This window comes from Petaurus breviceps, unplaced genomic scaffold (genome assembly GCF_028583685.1).
Source record: "Petaurus breviceps papuanus isolate PSGF00001 unplaced genomic scaffold, PetGlider_PUasm1.0 154, whole genome shotgun sequence".
Classification (NCBI taxonomy): domain Eukaryota; kingdom Metazoa; phylum Chordata; class Mammalia; order Diprotodontia; family Petauridae; genus Petaurus; species Petaurus breviceps.
The window spans coordinates 3,614,355-3,635,651 of record NW_027185715.1 but is presented as its reverse complement, the minus strand read 5'-3'; the positions used below and the strand labels follow the sequence as shown (position 1 = coordinate 3,635,651).

Here is a 21,297-nt window from a genome sequence, read left to right as displayed (position 1 = left end):
TGAATCCAGATTTATTGCTGAACAGATGCTTCCACTGCTAAGTTGATCAACATTCTTTTCAAATAACATGATATATCAGCCCCACTAGTTGATCTGCTGGGTGACCTCTCTGATTTTTCTCTTTCCAAGCTGTTTTTGTGCTTGGCTTATGGCCGGTACCCAAATTTTCATCTACTTTCTATAATGAGGTAAATTCCATTTATCCCATCATCTTAGAATCATCCTAGTGCCCATTATTTCCTCAATTATTTTTGTAAAAGTTCTTTAATTCTTAATTTACAAATCACTGAAACGTACTGTACTCTCCATTTACTCCAGCATTCTCCATCTGGTTACATTCAAGGTGACCAACTACTGCCTCGGAAATCTGAGACTTTACCTCAGACAAGCGAACTCTCAATTCAGACAATTCAGTAACTGCTTTTTCCATAAGCAGACTAGTGCCACAGGATATTAAATTGTCACTAGGTTACACACACTCAAATGTACATATGCACATTTGTTATTTATTCATATCTGGTTTTATTCATATATTCATGCTGTATAGCTAGAAGATAGAGTTTCTATTCTGTAACGATCCTTTTGAGTTATAACCCAGAGCATCAAAGAATTTTAGAAGCTTAAGGAACCTTAGAAGTCAGTTGGTATAGGTTCTTTCCTCTGATGGGCCTTTATCGAGTACCAACTATGCCCACTGCAATGTACTAAGTGCTGGGAAGACAAAGATGAAGCAAGATATATAGTTGTTCTCAAGGAGCCTACAATCTAGTAGACAGTAATATAAAGACACAGATAAATATATTAAAAGTTACAAAATGGAACCTGAAACTGAATTGAATGAGGAATTCAGAAAAGAAGGATTGCATATAACTGATGTGGGTGGTAGAGTATGGAATCATGGAAGGTAGTACCTGAGCTATGACTTTGAGCGGAGAATAGCTTCAAGAGGAAAGTGAAGATGATAAATTTTGTCACTGGGTTGAAGCTTGAGACAAGTTACCTGTTTATAGAAGCCTTCTTTTAATAGAATTAAGAATGAAAGTCAGATGACTAATTTAAAATTCACTCTTTTAAAACTCAGTGGGTTGTACTGAAAAGGGTCCTACAGTTACAGTCTGAAGTTCTGAGTTTGATCCTTAGCCCTCCTGTTTAATTGACAGATCTTTCCATTTGAAATACACACACACGGGGAGAGAGGGAGAGGGAGAGAGAGAGAGAGAGAGAGAGAGAGAGAGAGAGAGAGAGAGAGAGAGAGAGAGAGAGAGAGAGAGAGACGCTTAGATATAGTTATTAATTTTTTTTTTTCTATCCTGAACCTCTTTGGCAGTGTCTGGTGAAGCCTATGAACTCTTTCTTAGAATAATGTCTTTAAATTCATAAAGCACATAGGATTATAAAGGAAGCCAATTATATCAAAACATAGTTATCAAAAGGTTTTAAAAACACAAATTCACAGACCCCAGGTTAACAACTCCTGGTCTAGAGAAGGTAAACTTGGGCATCTCTGAGTCAGTTTCCTCATCAGTTTCTGGTCCTATGAAATGGAGCTGGTATTTGACCTGCTCAGTCCTTTACTAGAATGTTGTAAGAGAAGTGCTTTGTAAAATGTAAAGCTTTATATGAATGTAAACTGCTTTTATTTCAGGTTCTGGAATTAATGTCATAGTAACTCCTAGTCACTGAGGTATTTCTAAAAAGGCTAATGTTAGCTATTTTATTGAGCTAGGTAAAAATATCTGGTAAATAATTATTCAAAAATTATATGTCCTTCAGCAGTCTTATTCACTTGTGTCTTTATTTTATATAAAGTGCTAACCATTTAATTTTACACTTCTGAATCAAAGAAGAGTCAGGTTTTTAGATGTACTTAGACTAGCCCTTTGCCCTTATCTTTTAAAGTGTGATTTGACTGACATTATTGTGCATATGGGTGCTACATGGTAATTATCTTTTGTGTTAACCTGGCTTCTGGTTGAAAGGAAGTAGAACTGACTTCTATTTTTACACATGTCTCTTTTTAAAAAATACCCCTTGGAATAATTTAAATCCTAATCATGAATCTAGCTCCTTTGCTGAGGTTTCCTCAGTTGGCAGCATTCTTTGATGCCACTGGGCCAGCCTAAACAAGTTTTCTTTTAATGAGCCTTCTTAATTGTCTTTAAAGTGTAGTGAAGGAGAGAGCTTATTTTTATCTACACAAGAGAGGTCCTTTCCTTGACAAATCTCTGTGTTAAAGAAAGTTCTTGCTACTATGGAGCCAAATAGTTCTTATTCTGTATGAATTTATATAACATACACGTTCTATACAAAACCACACAATGTGCATGCATGCACATGTGTATATGTGCATACTTGTGTTTATACAGTATGTATGTGGATACATATATGTGTATATCCATACACACAAAACTAAGAGTATGTATGTACCAAGTTCATGACTTCTTTAACAAGGTAGCTCTGGAGGAGAAAGTGAGTTTGGTGACTTTGTACAGCCCTCCCTCACTTAAATCCAATTCACTTACATGCCATGGCATCACCTCCCTGATGTCATGGTCCTCTTGGGGAACAAAGAACAAACAACAGCAGCAATTATTTTACACATAGCACTTCCTACTTGCAATCTATATAGAGAAAACAACATTTCCAATTAAACAGGTGAACTTCACCAATTAATATGTCCTTTTTATTTGCATGGTATCAGTTTATAAAAAATGATCATTGACTTCACTAACTTATAATTTGCATTAATTACTGAACTTAAGGGATGTAGCTAGATAATGGACTCTAAGAAGGGGGACACTAAATGATGTGAAAATGTCTCAAGATGAACTTGCTGTGAACGCAAATACACACACACAATACACACAAATACACACACACAATACACACAAATACACAAACACAAATATACACACAAACACAATTTTAGAGGTGTTACTTGTATACACTTCCTTCCAAAAAACTAGAATTGCACATTTGGCATGTTACAGCTGAAAGGCCCAAGGCTGTGTCTTGTCTTGGGCAATAGGTATCAGACAGTTGCCAGGTGTTGACAGTTATTTCTTATTCATATAGACGCTGTAATTTGGTTGGTTGAGGAATGTCTTTGTGAAAGAACCTGACATTCTAGTTCTTCAGTAACAAGTAGAACCCTGGATTCTCTACTTTCTTCCTGGGCTCTTCGTTTTCATCTGAATGCTCCACCTAACAAGGCTTGGAAGGCCTTAAGCACAAAAAAAAAAAAAAAAGCCTTCTCATGCTTTCTGATATCTCATGATGAGTTGGTGGAATGATTGCTTCTTCAGGCTTAATAACTAGTCAGGAAAACAGCTTCATGATGGTTCTTAAAAAAAAAAAAGTTAGCTCGTCATTTACCCCCTACTTACAGTCACTATAGGTATCGTTGGTATACCTGAACTATAAATCTTATTCAGAAGAATAAGAAAACATTTTACATATGAGAGCACCACACCAATCCATTTTAGGCAGTGATTCACACAAGCATATCAGAAATTAACCTTTGATAATTGACAAGGTATCTCTTGCTTTTATTGGCTCTGTGACCTTGGATAAGTTCTCAGATTTCTCTGGGCTGTAGTTACCCCATTTGTAACATGTAGGAGTTGGACTCTAAAGTTCCTTCCAAGATCTAAAATTCTATAGCTCTCTGGAATTGGTATTGCCAAAGGGTTTTTACAGAAACTGCTAAGTCATTGCCTTTGTCTAGCCCCAGCTCCTTACTCCTTAGTCAGGTCTTTCTCTGCTTCTTTGGACGTCGTGACCTTAAAACACCATGTTTCCTTTGGGCTGCTCTTCATTTTGTAAAACCAGCATTGTGATTTATCCAGTGATACTTGTGTGAGAGTGGTATTTATTTACCCAAATTGGTCTTGAAAATATGTGAGGCTTTTTTAAAAAATAAACATTTGGATTTTTAGTAAGAGAATATTTGAGAAGTTTTGCAGAATGCATTTATAAAATTCAAACATGCAGATTCCTGACTTTTTAAAGGAGATTGTACTGTCATGTTTTCATCATGTTTGGTTTGTCATTTTTATGACTCTTTCATACAACGTGCATAATTGTATGCTTTTTAGAATTTTATTCCAAATGTCATTTTAACTTATTGGGGGATGTAAATGAATTGGTGCTATTTACCAGGAAAAAGGGCACTCATTTATAAATAGTGATATTAGTAATTTAATGCCTTTCTCCTGTAGTAGTGATATTTATATACTGGAAGGTTTTTTTTTTCTCCTATACCCTATAGAATTTGAGTTAGAGTTTATATGTAGAATCCTGAAGGGAAAAACCATAAATACTTTCATAAGGATTTTGATCTTTGCTCCAAAAGAACAATACAGTGACATCCCCTTGGCATTTCCCACACAATTCAGGGGTAGGATTACCTGTTAAGACTTGTGCCAAATTAACCGGATCCTAGTCTGTATCTCTATGTAGATTTAATTGCTTTTTACTTTCTTTCATTCCTGACACCAGCTAAGAAGAACCCATTTTTGTTGTTGTCATTTTTCCGATGATAACTTCACTGATGAGTATCCATACAGCCCAACACCTGGAATCGTAGATGAGATTCTCCACATCCCCTCTTGTTAGCCAAACTGGAGAAAAATCAGGAACCATCCCAGTCCCGTACTCTCATTTCCCTAAATCTGTTACTGTGCTCAAGATCTGAAACAGAGGTTGGTAGATGACACTTTGTTCATCATCAGTTACCATCCAGGAATCTTGGAAAAGGAGCGAGCACGTTTCAGAGATAGGGTTTTTTTTTCTTACATACAAAGGGAAAGTTCTCTCCATTTTGGAGAGAATTGCCAAACCAGCACCCTAGTCTGGAGGCAGACATGGAGGACTAATGTATTCCGCCCTCCTGGCATCTCCTGAGGGAGGTAAGCAATGTGATTAATAAATCTCTGTTGGACATGTGAGTTTCATGTGTAGATATTATGCTTTTCCCCTCTCTAGTGAAGGTGTGGGGTTTTCCTATAATGGCTCATTTGAAGATGAGCCAAAATGTAGCAGTCAGATGTAGGAAGTAAAATACATAGGGAAAATTGATCTAAGCTCCTAATCATTCAAAAACCTCTAGGTCTCACATTTCTTTACAATTTTTCATAGGCTCCAGTGAATGGCCTGGATTTAAAGGAGTTGAAATCCTGGGAAAACTTATATTTTCATGGAGTACTTTAGTTGAGTTTTTTTTTTTTCTCTCAGTATTTGAGAAAGAATATACTTTGGAGGAAAGAAGGAACTAGAAGTTATTTTCAAAATTACACTGGGAAGCAAATTACCAGAACTTCATCTCTTTATTATTAAAACTGCTTTCAAGTCCAGGTGACAGAACTTATGACAAGATCTGGCAGAATTGACTGGAAAGGTATATTCACCTAATTTGGGGTCTTTTCTTAATAAATAATATTTTATTTTCCCCCCAATTACATGTTAAAAAATTTTTTTAACATTTGTTTTCAAGTTTTGAGTTTGAAATTCTATCCCTTCCCTCACCCCAGATGGTAAATAATCAGATATAGTTATACATTTGCAATCATGTGAAACATTTCCATATTAGTCATAGAATGAGAAATTCTATTTGAAGTCACAGAAAGAGAAATTCCATTTAAAATAACTGTAGACAATATAAAATACTTGGGAGTCTACCTGTCAAGACAAACTCAGGAACTATATGAATACAATTACAAAACACTTCATACAAATGAAGTCAAATCTAAACAATCAGAAAAATATTCATTGCTCATGGGTAGGCCAAAGCAATATAATAAAAATGACAATTCTACCTAAATTAATGTTTTAATTAATTTAATTTATTAATTAATAAAAATAATAATTTAATTAAACAATTTGTTTAGTGACTTACCATCTAATTTTTTAAAATAAGACATTCTGTTTTCTTCTGGTCTATTAATTTTATTAGTCCTAATGTTGCTCACTTAACTTCTGCCTCTGTTTCCTCAAATGTAAAATGGGGATCAATTAACACCTACCTGACAAGAGTAGTTGTGAGGTCTGTAAAGCTATACAAGTGTCTGTTGTTAAATAGCTGGGGATATCATGAAATCATCGGAGCCCTTATTGCTTTGCACTTTGAGGATTTGAGAAACTTTGATCTTGTTGTCTTCTTTATTTTTCTTTTGGGCCTGTTGGTGTGAAGTAAGGTACCCCCATACACACCATTCAGCTGGTCCATGTCAAGTGGCATCTTGCCAGTTAGTTGGAGAACTAATTTGAAGCTGGTGTTTGGATTTTGTTCCATTCCATCAAGACAGACTAAAAATTTTGTGATACAGGGACCATTCTCCTGCCAGTTTTAAGGAATTTTTGTTTTATGGGCAGAGCTTGACACAAAGACGGCCCTGTGTAAGGCCCGTCTATAACTGAACACTTTCACACTGCAAATTAGGAGGCGTGCAGTTCAGGAAATTGTTGGCTTTGGCTAGAGCACACTTTTACTGCAAGGAAAATTTTATTCGTCACTCAAGTAATTGGCAGTTTTAATACCTTGTTAATAATTACCTTATAAACAAACTGATGTATGAACTAAGGCTAGTATGACCTGTTATCTACATTGTAGATGTAGGCCAGTGTGATAGACACCTGTGAGTTCTTTTTTCTCTTTTCCTTCCAAAATACTAATTTATTCCATTTGTCAATGGGGAAAAATCCTTTTAGCAGGACATTATTGTGTTTTTATTGTTGTTATATAGTGGCATCTATACCAGGCCCCAAGCCTGGGGGCCAAAATCTGCCCAGAATTTATGAGAGTGATTGGGGAGGGGGTCTTAGCCTGAACATGATTAGGATTAGTATTTTGCATGTTGGACATTCTGGCATTTGCATTAGATATTTAAGAGGAAAAAAAATTGGTCTCTTCCCCTAAGTCTGGTTAATTTTAATCAACACCTCCTGACCCCTAATCTTGTGGCTTTTCTCTTGAATTAAGTCCTTTTTGCTGGCGTCTAAATTCACTAATTGTATCAGTCCTCTTTCTCCATACCTCACAACTAGATCAAGGAGGCTTATTTCCTGGCAGAGCTAACTCTGAGAAGTAGGCAGAACTCAAGCAGGTCACAGCTGGCATTCATTTATCACTTGAATCTAAAGAAATATTTGTTTAAGGTTTGTCAAAATCTGGAGGTCTCAATAATATATGGATTTCATTTAGTGCCGTGATTTAGTGAGAAATGGAAAAGTAATGGAATTTATCGAAAAGGTTTGTTTGTTTATGCCTTTTATTTTTATGTCACATTCATTTCTGAATAGCTACCTTCCTCTACCTCCTCCTCATTGAGCCCTCCTTTGTAATAAAGTTTGTAAAAAGGAGGAAAGAGGAAAGTTCAATAAAACCAGTCATGACATTGACTGTGTCTGGCAGTCTTGGGCTATTCTCCACGCATTGTTCCCAGCCTCTTATTTCTGGGTCAGAGCTTTGTTGGTCATTAAACTTAGACATTTGGTTCAGTTTTGTTTTATTATTCTTTCTGTTTTACAGTGTTGTACTTGTGTACATTGTTCTCCTGGTTCCCTTTATGTGCTTTTTGAAATGCATAGGATTCTAAGACTGTAAAGGATCATGGAAGACCATCTAGATAGACTTTTCAGTCCATTTGCCTATGGGTGTGACTTATCTGCAAAAATGGTAGCTGGATGAAAACTGGTCCCAGCTTCAAAGATCATCAGATAAAATTCTGCATCTTAGGCAATATCTTTCAATATAAATCCTCAGAAAATTATTTCTGCATGTAGTGTATAGTAATTGCTTATATTTGATTTTAAATCCATTTTTTCTTTTTACCTTCCAATTCTAATTAATTGTTGCAGGAGTTTTCAAACGTTTTTTGATCATATATCCTCTCAAAAATTTTTTGACATGTACTGTTAAATGAATACACACACATACACACACATGGAAAATAGAAACTAAAATAATGCAATAAGTATAAAAGTAATATTTTTAAAAATATTTGTTATTTTAATGGTACAAAAATGCTTGGCTCTCACTAAAATATTGTTTTTAAATAAGAGGAGTGTGATTGTATATGGTTGATTATTATTGAAAATCCTTACATGATGATACTTTAAGATACTTTGAAGGTCTGATTTTAAGTTTAATTTATTTTGATACATTTTTGTCATAGTCAGAAAATGATACCTCCCAGGGAATCTGAGATCCAGATAGAAGATGTGTTATCCTGGTTGGTACTGACTAAATCATGACAGTTATTTTTCAAACACATACACTAATATGCATGCAAAGGTTTTTGTTGAAACTCAGGTGGTAAATGCCCATCTTCCCTGATGTCTTAGTTGTTGGGGAATAATAATAATAATAGTAGCTGACTTTTATAGCATTTACTGTGTGTCAGGAATTGGGCTAAATACTTTACAATTATTATCTTATTTAGTCCTCACAACAACACTGTAATGTGGATGCTATCATCTCCATTTTACAAATGAGGAAACTGAGGCACATAGAAGTGGCTTTTCCAAGGTCATATAGCTGCTCAATATTTGGGACCAGATTTGAACTCAGATCTTCCTGACTCCAGGCCTAGTATTCTGTCTACTATCCCACCTTCCTGGGAGGTTAGATTCTGAGGTCTGTTGATTGTCACAGCAGAGGACAAGATGGCAGGATAGTCCATGGTTTCCATGTGGGAGATATTTATTTGATTTTAAGCCTTATTTTTTTGTTTGCTTGTTTATTTAAGTGGGGAGGGGTCTTGGGACTTAGGCTCCAGATCTCTAAGCTCCCTGCCTGCAGAAACTGCTTCCAAGTTTTATCTTTTGCCATATTCGCTGCTGTTTTGTTTGCATTCTTGCTGCTGCTGCTGCTGCTGCTACTACTACTATTCTTCTCAAGCCATCCAGAGCCAATCAGACCCTCTTATGTTCTTCTAGGACCTAGAATTTAAGGACTTGCCTGTCTTCCACCAGAATCCAGAGGGTCCCGCTGTTGGATGTAGGCAAGGGGAAGGGACTGAAGGCTGGTGGGAAATGAACTATCTGCCCTTCTGACTACCTGGGGAGGAAAAGGCACAGTTGGCCACCTAGTATAGCACTCACAGGAGTAGGGAGATGGGCAGAGTTGAAGGCTAGCTCAGGGACTATGACTAATTTTCTTCTTCCTGCCAGCCCATTCACCTCACTGGGGACCAGTAGGCATGGCTGAAAGGTCAGCACAGCTCACACCAAGCTTCTTACTTTTCTGTTCTACTATTTTCCTCCCCAAAACACTATGGTCTGGAACATTCACCACTGTAGGTTCTATGGGTGTCAAGTGGATTTGAAGCTAGAAGTTGAAATCTGCAAGATGAGAGGGGCATAGGCAAACTTGGAAAGAGTCAGGACTCTTTATGGTGCTGCTCTGAGGGGTGAGCATTCCAAGATGGCACTGAGATCTGCGGATGAACTAATGTTCTGTGTTGTGGCCATCACAACCTCGTTGTTCAAAAAGCATTTTTGTGCCCTTCTACCTTTCCAACATTATTTAACTATTTTATTTATTTATTTATTTTGCATTTTGGAAGGCAGTTGGGTTTGAATAACTTGCCCAAGGTCACATGGCTAGTTTGTGTGTGTGTGTGTGTGTGTGTGTGTGTGTGTGTGTGTGTGTGTGTGAAGTGTCTGAGGCTGGATCCGAACTCAGGTTCTCCTGGCTCCAGGGCCGGTACTCTACTCACTGCACCACCTAGCCACCCCTATTTAACTATGTTTTACTAGACCTCTAGGTCTTCCCCAGATTAGTCATGTTTTCTCCCACCTCCACACAATGTACACTACCTGTGCCTGGAATTCACTTTTTCCTCATCTCTTCCTTGAACCTTTTTCCGTAAGGATCAGCTCAGGTACCCTCATCTTTGTGTGATAGTAATGGAATATCCAGTGGACAGTATTCACTCTCTGTCTGCAGGACAGTCTCAGGAGCTCTTAGCCAACAGCCAGGTTCCAGGACTTCTTCAACAAAAGGACTGTCTTTCACCAGTGGACAAATCTGGCAAAACAACATCAAAACAGACAGACAAAGTACCAGCAAAACAGCTGTGTCTCCTCAGTCCTTGGCAGCTCAGGGGGGCAGGTCTCAAAAGTCCAGGGCGATTCAAAGTGGCCCCCAGCAATTCTCTCAGTCTCTCTCTCTCTGACTCCATGAGGGTGCTGCTTCCAAAAAGTTCTTCTGCCTCTCTCTTGTCTCTCCAAATCTACGTCACCAGCTCCTCCCAGTTCAGGACTCTCTTTTTACATCAACAAGTCCATCCCACAGGTGGGATTAACAAGCTCTGGGTTTTAACACAATCAATTTGAAAACCAAGCCAATACAGGGGAATCTTTATATTCCATTACTATCACACTTTGTAAAGCCTTCCCTAAATTTTTTAGAACTTTTTGTATAGATAATTGTTTTCGTTTCCCTTTTTTCTGCCCCCCCAACCCCTTCCCCACCAGCCACCTTTTTGTATTATACTTATATGGCATGCAAACCACACATGTAGCAGCTAGAAATGGTTATATAGAGTGACTACACACACTGGGAGGTCATCCCTCGTTAATCTGCCCTTCAGGTCATGGCTATGTAATTTACTAATACCAAGTTTTATAGCAATCTAGGATTATGATGAATAATTTATTTCTTATTAATAAATTTGTGCAGCCTTTCCTCATTAGCTAAATACAAGACCCTTCCCAGTCATTAAACATTAATTTTTCATTGAAACTTCCTTTCATATTTGTCTATTTAAATAAATATTGTTACTATATGCTATTTATTTCCTTAATTTATGCTTATGCTTTTTTGTATTATATATAATGAGAGCTATAATAAAATATGGTAATGCGTGACTATAATATTTTGGTTTTAATCAGTGTTCTTGCCACAGGCACTGCAAACTTTTAAAATACTGATATTTGACTCCACTTGTCTGGAAATTCAGTCCCAAATTGTTCAACTCTACATAATTTTATTATTGTCATTCACTAATTTCATTTGTGTCTGGCTCTTCATGACCCCATTTGTTATTTTCTTGGCAAAGAAGTGGTTTGCCATTTCCTTCACCAACTCATTTTACAGATGGGAAACAGAGGCAAAGAAAGTTAAGTGATTTGCCCAGTGTTATCCAGCTAGTAAGTGTCTGAGGCCAGATTTGAACTCGGGAAGATGAATTATCCCAACTCTGCGCCCGATGCTCTGTCCACTTTACCACCTAGCTGCCCTAGGTAATGATTAAAATCTCTTTAATATCTTAGTTCTTTTCTTTGCTCTCTATTCAGTGAACACAAGAAATAATCTTTCCAAAATAGGCTGTCCCACCAGACTTCCCAAAGACCCTTCTTAAAGTCTGCTTTATAACACCACTGTTATAATTGTTCCAACAGGGAGAACTTTCTCATTTTCCTCCTCTCTTCAATACATGTTTGTGTCGATCCAGTTTTTAACTATTGCTTCTACCTACCACTCCACACTTCCCCCATTATTCTGTCTGCCCTTGAAGTTACATTAATAAAAACTGAGCCCTGAGGTGGCTCTAATAGAGATAATACTCGTCTCCCTGAGACATGTGTTCAAAGGAAGAATTAAGCTTCCCTGTGTCCATGTTGTCATCTCTGCAGTAGATGAAGATAGGAATTATTTGTTATTTTTCTTTGTATCCTCAGAGCATTACACATAGTAGGTGCTTAATAAATAATTGAATCGAAGTGGAACTCTTGATGTTATTATAATAAATATTTCATTGAAGTGGAACTCTTGATGTTATTACAGCAACAGTAGCTATTTGATGTCAAGTAATATTAGACACTAAGGCAGCCCGGTAGCTCAGTGCATAGAGTACGGGGCTAAGACCAGTCTTCCTGAGTTAAAAATCTGACCTCAGACTCTTACTAGCTATATGACCCTGTGCAAGTCACTTAACTCTTAGTTTGCTTATCTTTTAAATGAGCTGAAGTAGAAAATGGCAAAAGCACTCCAGTATCTTCACGAAGAAAACCCCAAATAGGGTCACAAAGAGTTGGATGTGACTGAAGGGACTGAACAACAACAAAAATTAGACACTAAATATTTTATCATAGATTATTTCAGATTCATAGATTAGTTCAGATATATTCTGGGATAGGGAGGACTGGGGGGTCAATGCATATTCAACCCAATCTCCTTTACCATTTGCACATACAGTTCTGTACTGTACTTTTAAAAGAGATGCCAAGGATGATAACCAAGCATTGTAAGATTATGAGTTATTGAAGAATGATGATTAAGGGACATTCACTAGCCTTAGGTAATAATATGGATTATTTTATATATTTTAGAAGAACTTTCAACCAAATGGTTTCAAAGAGTCCATTCTCCTAAATTTCCTCTTAATTGAGTTTATAGTATAATCCCATTGCCTTTAGCCATTTATATGTAAATACTTGAGACACATTTTCAAAATCTGTCATTTTTGTCAGTGTGAGCAACTAACTTCCATCTACGTAGATTGAAATTGTGTCTCAGGAGTTAATTCTTAGGGTGTTACCCTAAGACACAGAGAGATTAAGTGACTTGCTTGCTTATTGTCAGTAGGGACATTAGAGATTTTTTTTGGCTCCATCTACCACAGGGTATGATCCCTTAATCTTTATATAATAGACTTTTTTCCCCCTGTATGTCTAGATAGACTCATTTTTCCTAAGTTATCCTGTTCCTGATGATTTACCTTTGCAAATATGTTGGATCTACTCTTAGAAAATGACATTTTAGTTAATAGAACAAGCCCTTCCCCTATTTGAATTCAGCCAAGCATGTTAAGTATGAAGCATAAATCAGTCTGATCCCCATGTTCTACTGGTTTTGTTTTTTAAGCTGCTCCACCAAGGGACCTGGGTTAATGATGATTTTCTGAACATTTTACTTAAGTCCACTGCATTTGCGTACCTGGTCTAGTGTTTAAACCTTAATGACTATTAATGCCATGAGTGAGTTTTTTTTTTCCCTGCTTATTGTTGGCAAATTAGAAGACTGTGCCTTTCTGGAATGCCTTTTGAGCAGTTCCCATAGTATACCTGTGGTTTAGGAGATGGTGTAAAATGGCAAAGCAAGGACATGGGGGCAGTGGGACATAGTAGAAGGAGGGCAGAACTTGATCAGAAAACCTGGATTGGAGGGGTCCCAACTCTGGCCCTTGGTGGCTGCAGGACCTTGAGCATATCACCTTAAACCTTTTGAACTTTACTTTTCCCAAATGTAAAATAAGGGTAATAATATTTTCGTTACCTACTTAATAGGTTTCTTTTTCTCTTTTGGAGGGGAGATGCTTTTTAAACTTGAAAGCATTTTAGAAACATGAGCTATTAATAACCTCAGTATGTCAGTGTTTCATGATCCCATTCAGTACAGATTTCTACCTATGTTTGCCTTCTTGTGTAATTATCCTCCCATAATTATCTTCTCTATTATCCATCCATCATGGGAGAGTGCTTTCCAATAATTTAGATCATTTAGCATTCCCTTGGTAGATTTTGTGCTGTGCATCTTTTGTCCTTTGCATTCTCTAATGAATGGCCTACCATCTTTTCCAATCATGTATCTCCAGGATAGTATAGTTTAAGGTGCTTCTCCCACAAAATCTCATTGCTAATGTTCATCAGCTTTCTTTGACCCACTGTTTATCTCTTTATTGACATTTGAGTCATCAGCAGTTTGGTTCTTCAGAGATTATACTGTCCCATCAGTAGCAGCCATTGAACATCATTGGAAGAAGAGACTTGTTTGGATAGATGAGTTTTATATCAGCAGCTTGATATAATCAGAGATTTTGTACTATTTTTCCCATGTACAATCCAGTTTGATTCCTCCTTCCTATTTAATTCAGGACTTAATTCATTGTCCATTTGCAGTATCAATCCAAGATATGTGTTCTAGACTACATCAATGAAGTGTCCATTCAGCCAAATGTTATAGTCTGGACACTAGAAATTATTCATCCACTTGGTTCTTCCCATTTAGGTTTGTTAGGCCAATCTCTTTTGAGTGTTCATGACCCCCTGTAATAGCCCTGTAATTGTGGAAACAGGAAATTCATGATATCAGTAGATACCGTGATACAAGTTGGTTTACCATAGCCACTTAAAAATGATACAATAATAGTAATAAAGGTAATAATGTATGTAAAAAGTTTAAAGCACCAGAAGAATGTGAGCAATATGATATATTAATGTTGTGATATGTTAATCATATGTGATATTTTTAAATTCTAGGGCCAATAATAAAATAACTGAAATTTTACCTGAACAACTAAAACCATTTCAGTCACTGGAAACATTAGATCTAAGCAGCAACAATATTTCAGAGCTCAAAACTACATTTCCTTCTCTACAACTCAAATATCTGTAAGTATTCCTTCAAAAAAAAGTTTAATATAGTAATATCTAAAATATAAAACGTGTGATCTTTTTTTCTTTTTGGAGGGGAAGAGCAGGGCAATTCGGGTTAAGTGATTTGTCCAAGGTAACATGGTTAGTAAGGATTAAGTGTCTGAGGCCGGATTTGAACTCGGGGCTTCCTGACTCCAGGGCTGGGCTCTATTCACTCCTCCACCTAGTTCCCCCAATTTGTGATCGTTTTGATACATTATCATCCGCTATTATAAGTGGTTTAATTTTGATTTATGTTACTGTGAAGGCAATCAGTTGACTTAACTTTGAAAGTGATAAACTTCTTAGACATCTGTACCCTTTTTGGCTAATAGGACGCAATAGGATTCAAGTGAATCCTATTTTGGGAGTGGGAAAAATCTTCACAAAAACTTCTTATGAATTAAATGAACTCACTCAGCTGCATTTGATTATGCCAACCTCTGTATAATGTACTGATCAGTTTGTATTATTTTATGCCTTCCAAGGTGTCAAATTCCTCTTATTGCAAAAGGTTGTTAATGTAAGGCTTCTTCCTTAGCTAGTCATCTACCACATACCCAGAATTAGGCTAGACCAGTGGTTCTCAAATTAGAGATTCTTAAACTTTTTGGTCTCAGGATCCTTTCCTTAAAAATTATTGAGGATCAGGGGCTGCTAGGTGGCGCAGTGAGTAAAACGCCGGCCCCTGAGTCAGGAGGACCCGAGTTCGGTTCTGGCCTCAGACACTTAACACCCACACAAAAAAACTAGCCGTGTAACCTTGGGCAAGTTACTTAACCCCAATTGCCCTCCAAAAGGCCAAAAATAAATTATTGAGGATCCCAGAGAGCTTTTATGTGAGTTGTGTCTGTTTTTATTTACTGTAATAGAAATGAAGACATCTTCATTTCCTAATGAAAATGGTTTAGACCAGTAGAAATTGGCAAATATCCATTGTATCCAGTGGCAGTAGGCTTAAACTCTACAGCAATTATCCTTACCTGGAGAAGACTTTTATTTTTTGTCCTTCATAGACAAAACCAAAAAAAATGAAATTCATCTACCAAACTTACTTTCAACAGGTATATAAATAGCAACCCGATCAGATCCATGGAAGCTGGTTCCTTTGACAATTTAGCTAACACTCTTCAGGTACTGAAACTAAATAGGAATAAAATCTCAACTATTCCCCCAAAGATGTTTAAATTGCCTCACTTGCAACATCTGTAAGTATAACATACCTTTTAATTTATTTTTGTCTTTGACAGTTCTCGAAATTTCATGAGTAAATAGTACAATGTTAAATATGTCTTAGATGCCAAAGGATGGACTAAGTTTCCTTCAACTTGTCATATGCTACAGATGTTACTTTCTAACTTAAGGAGTAATTACTGATAGTACTGAACAAAGACAGAAAATAGGTTTCAAGTCTTCCTGTTGAAGAAAACAAGGATACTCACCAGAGTGATTAAAAAATAAACAGTGACTTTTGATTAAGTAATAGAAAACATTTTTCTTATGTATGCTTATTGTTTTTAAGTAGCATTTTTTGAAACTAGAGAGTAATCAATGATCTAAGACTTGACAGGATAAACTTGCTTGGTCCATGTGGCTACATGGAATGATTACAGTGTTTTAGTTTCATATCCATTCCTGAATTGTTACAAATGGTTTTGAGTTTATTCTCAATGGACCAAAATTTAAAAATCAAGAAGTAATTTGATTTTAATGGAATTTTGTTATAATTCAATACATTTATATGACTTGTGATTTCAAAAAAAATACCTCTTTTACAAATTCTTTCCAGTAAAAATGTTTGGGTATTTAAGTTGAAATCAAAGTATACAATCATGATTTCATCATCACTGGCACCTTTTCCAACTAATTCAGTCAAAATTTTAGTCAGTAGTTCATGATTTGCTTGCCAGATATGTTTATCACTTAGAGGTAAGTCCTTCTCCAAACTTCAGAGACAGTCTAGGCTGGTCCTTCTTTTGAGCCCATATCAAGATTTGTAGGACCTGTCAGAGGCTGTGGTTTATCAAGGCATCCTTTGAAATCCCAAGACCAAAGGAACTGGAATTGACCTTTTGTGAAGAACAGCTCTTCCTTACTACTGTCTATATGGGTAATACCCACTGATTCTCATTGTGTAAACTAAATATGCAACTCTCATTTTCTTTATTAGGGAACTGAATCGCAATAAGATTAAAAAAGTGGATGGACTTACCTTCCAAGGATTAGGTGCTCTGAAATCACTGAAAATGCAAAGAAATGGAATAAACAGACTTATGGATGGAGCTTTCTGGGGACTTAGCAACATGGAGATCTTGTAAGTGTGAGCAATCAGAATTTCCAATCCTAGAATTGGATAGAAAATAATTATTGGAGCTAGAAGGAAACTTAAGAGCGATGTTCCTGATCTCTTTCATCATCTCTTGATTATTTTGTTTTCAATAATGTTTTAAGTGCTAGTCATAAGGAATTTTGAAGCATGTATTTTCCTCTCCTTTGATCTCTTGGTAACCAAACTTTTTTTGTATCCTCGGATCCCAAGTACCTAACAACAAAGATATGTGATCTGTTATAATCAAATATGTCTCTAATATGCATGTGACAAGGTAGATAATAAAATGAGTTTGAGTCTTTGCTTCTTGTTGTGGATGTAGGCAGTTGGACCATAACAACCTAACAGAGATCACCAAAGGCTGGCTTTATGGCTTGCTAATGTTGCAGGAGCTCCATCTCAGCCAAAATGCCATTCACAGGATCAGCTCTGATGCCTGGGAATTCTGCCAGAAACTCAGTGAGCTGTGAGTTGACTTTTATTCTCTTTGCTACAGAGTTCATGCCAAAACAAGAGCTTCTGTGAGCTTTTCCTAAGTTTCCAAGGTGACAATACCCACCCTCCCTCCCCTCTCTGCTTCCCTCCCATCATCCCTCCCTTACTACCCCTCTCTTTTCCCTCCTTCTCCCAGTTATATTGTGATAAGTTGAAGCCAAGTGTGTCTGTTTAATTGTGGTGATACATGTGCTGAAATATTACCACGGTCATTTTAAAATGAAAAGAATCTCATGTGTTTAATTTGCTCGGATCAGAAATCATGCACAAGCTCAGTATTATTAAGGATAATTTTATGAGGATTATTGTTATAATAGCTTTTCTGCAAAAATAAAACATTGTGTTGAATTGAATAAGGAACATGTTATTAACATTGACTCAATTATTTTGCCTTTGCAGTGACCTGACTTTCAATCACTTAGCAAGGTTAGATGATTCAAGTTTCGTTGGCTTAAGCTTACTAAATACTCTCCACATTGGAAACAACAAAGTCAGCTACATTGCTGATTGTGCCTTCCGGGGGCTTTCCAGTTTACAGACATTGTAAGTTACACATTTTGCGTTCAGTACATGAACTTAATTGGTTCTTCAATGTGCCCACTTATTTCCAAGCAGCTTTTCTTTGTTGTGAAGGAAATGTGTACAACCTCAGAAAGTGTCTTAATCTTTCCCAGATCAGTTTCATTAAAACAGATCCACTGTATCCATATGTGTTTCTTAAAAAGATTAAATAGGACAATGATGAAATTGTTCTTGGTGATTACAGCATTGTCATAATCTCAAGGAAGTTGATGTTAATGTCTCAAGAGGAAAACAATTTTAAATTCATTAGTTTTTCCTTATGAGAATTACAGATTAAAAAATAACCAAAGGCATAAATGTTTTGGGACCACTAAAGGAAGATGGATCATACGGTATTAGCAATATAGTTAAATTCATGTCTTGTCTTTAGAGAGAAATGAAGCTAACTCTTGACCATTTTAAATATCTGAAGAGTTAATTTACCTTGTATAATTTACTTTTGTTCCTTACATATTAGAAACATTTTGTTCTGTTCACTATTTGAAACATTACCTAATTGAAAGATACTTTGTATGCTTTGGCATAGTCTGGCTAGTGTGGTTGGAACAGTGGTTTTAATGTTTAACCAACTTTTTGGAACATCTAAGTTTTTAGTATTCACCTAAGTCATCTGGATTTGGGTTTAAGGCCTTTAAGGTCTTTAAGAAAGACCATGCCTTAAACCCAAATCCAGAGTGGGTACTCTGCTCAAAGGAATATAAATTTTGATCGCTGAAAGCTCACAAGATATCTTGGGGTTTACCAGCTAGATTTTTTTCTTAAGGACCATGTCTTACACCCAGATCATTCTGGCTCTCATTGATTAACCAACAGTAGGTCCCAGCCTAAGCCTCACTTGGTCATTGTTTGGTCTGTGAAGGCTCAGAGTGAGTGTAAATAGCAATTGTTCCTTCCCTCACCTGACCCTCCAGAAATCCTCAGGGTCTTTCCCTCCCAGATTGATTTTTTTTTCTTTTGACTAGGTAAAAGAGGCCATTGTTTGCCTCATTTCTTACCTAGCTTTAATCACCAAATGGATGTTGCCTTAGTCAAATTGACACCTGGGAAAGACCTTAGCTTAAAAAGGCCAAGGTCTCTCGATGTATCAGGGGACATCACCAGTTGTCCTGGTCTATATCTTGCCACTGGACCCAGATGGTTCCAGAGGAGAAAGTGAGGCTAATGATTTTGCACAGCCCTCCTTCATTAAATCCAATTCACCTGACAATCATGTCCTGATGTCATGGCCCTCTTCGAGAATGAAAGACAAACAACAGTTATCTGGATATATTCACATTAATAGGGGGCTAGAAAATTCTTGACTGACTTTGCTCTGGTCAAAGAGTTTGGGAGTTATTTTAATGTTTATGACTTTGACATAGTAAGTGGAATGCTAGACTTGCTGACTTCTCTGTGATTCTGGAAACGTCATCTGATATGTCTACCTCATTTCCTTATCTATAATATGAGGATAATAACTATCATCTAGGCTTCTTGCAAGGCTCAAATGAGATACTGTCTATAAAACACAATAATATCATTTTCATAACACTTCTAAGATTTGCAAAATGATTTTTTATGTGTTATCTCATTTGATGCTCACAACAACCCTATGAGGCATGTGCTGTTGTACTTATTTCACAGATGAGGAATTAGAGACAGAGAAATTAAGTGATAATAAGAGTCTGAGACAAGAGTCAAACCCAAGTCTTTCTGACTCCCAAGTCCCACAATAAATCTACCAGCCAAAAAGTTGTATTCATGTTGTATTGCTTTTATGTACTAAATTCAATATATTACTAACCAGTAGAATGTAAGGTCCTTGAGGGCAAGGACTTTTTTTTTGTATCCTCTGACACTTAGTAGATACATAGTAGATGTTTGTTGAATTAAATAGTCTTGATTGATGATTAAATCTCCAAGGATCATAGCTGTTTCTTCTTTTTTTTCTTTTTTTTTTTTAAAGCAATCGGGGTTAAGTAACTTGCTCAAGCTTACACGGCCAGTTATTTCTGGGTGTGGTGCTGAGTATCTGAGCCCGGATTTGATCCAGGTCATCTCAACACTGGAGCCGGTGCTCTTACTCGCTGAGCCACCTGGCCGCCCCAATAGCTGTTTCTTCTTGAAGAACACATGTGGGTTGGTTTTTCCACCCTGCAGCTGAGTAGCACAGTGAATAGAACACTGGCCCTGGAGTCAGGAGGACCTGAGTTCAAATCCAACTTCATACACGTAACACAAAAACTAACCATGTGACCTCGGGCAAGTCACTTAACACCAATTGCCCTACCTTCCCCCTCCAAAAAGCAAAAATAAAATAAAATGCTTTGTTTTCAACAGGGATCTAAAAAACAATGAAATCTCATGGACTATTGAAGATATGAATGGTGCTTTCTCAGGACTTGACAAACTTCGTAGATTGTGAGTCTGATTTCTTTTCTCACTTCTTGTCTCAGTCTTTCACCTAAATAGGTTTATTATTAAATGAAATGAGGGCCATAATTAAACATCTGAAACTTAATTAGTAACTAGTTGCTTATTGTTTCCCTTCCTTCTCCCCACAACAATTCTATACACAATTAAGGGAGGGTTATATATTCTTCCTTGTTTGGTTCAGTGCAAGATGATATCAGTAGCATTTATGAAGCACTTTTCCCTAGTCATATATTCATATCTCTAGAAAATAATTTGATTGGGAATATTCCTTCATGTGGCCACCAAAATAATCTTCCTGCTGTTACTCCCTCCTTCGAAAGCATTCAGTGACTTCCCTTTGTTTTATAAAATGTCCATTTTGTAGGTCCTGTCCTCTCTTTGCAGGCTTCTTCCCCATTCTTCTCATCACACACTATGTTTATACAATATTGTATTGTAAGTTGCTCCCCTACCTTCTGGACATTTGTACAGATCCTTTCTTGTGGCTGGAATGCATACCTAACACATCTCTACAAATCTGAATCCTACTTTTTCAAGGTTCAATTCTGGGGCCATTGTTGCCTCTGAATCTTTTCTGAGCCATCCCTTTCTGTACCATCACCCCATGCCTCCCACTAGCAACCGACTGACTGCCCCAGGCTGAAATTACTTGTAGCATATGCCTATAGACCTTACTTTCTTCTTTAAAAATACAAATTTATTGTCAACTTAATATGTTAGTATCAGCCAACATGAATATTTCATATACAGAGAATAAGAAAGAAGATCATATAGGAAACTGAATTACTGTTACCTTTTTAAGTACATGTGTAAGTATTTACATACATACACAGTTAAAATAGGTCACCTCAACCCCCTGTCTGTGAGACCCTGGGCCACTACTTTTTTTTTTTTTTTTTGCTTTTTGGAGGGCAATTGGGGTTAAGTAAATTGCCCAAGGTTACAAGGCTAGTTTTTGTTGTGTGGGTGTTAAGTGTCTAAGGCCAGAACCGAACTCCGGTCCTCCTGACTCAGGGCCGGCGGCGGTTTACTCACTGCACCACCTAGCCACCCCC

At 36.9% G+C, this 21,297-nt stretch overlaps 1 protein-coding gene across 1 annotated transcript in view; it reads left to right on the top strand.

Moving 5' to 3' along the window:
* LRIG3 (leucine rich repeats and immunoglobulin like domains 3) overlaps positions 1–21,297 on the top strand; it is a 61,561-nt gene that overhangs the window by 19,461 nt on the left and 20,803 nt on the right. Inside the window, exons 4-9 of the mRNA XM_069080559.1 lie at positions 14,266–14,397; positions 15,486–15,629; positions 16,592–16,735; positions 17,073–17,216; positions 17,645–17,788; positions 20,147–20,227. Coding sequence (XP_068936660.1) covers positions 14,266–14,397; positions 15,486–15,629; positions 16,592–16,735; positions 17,073–17,216; positions 17,645–17,788; positions 20,147–20,227 — 789 coding nt within the window. The remainder of the gene's footprint in view (positions 1–14,265; positions 14,398–15,485; positions 15,630–16,591; positions 16,736–17,072; positions 17,217–17,644; positions 17,789–20,146; positions 20,228–21,297) is intronic.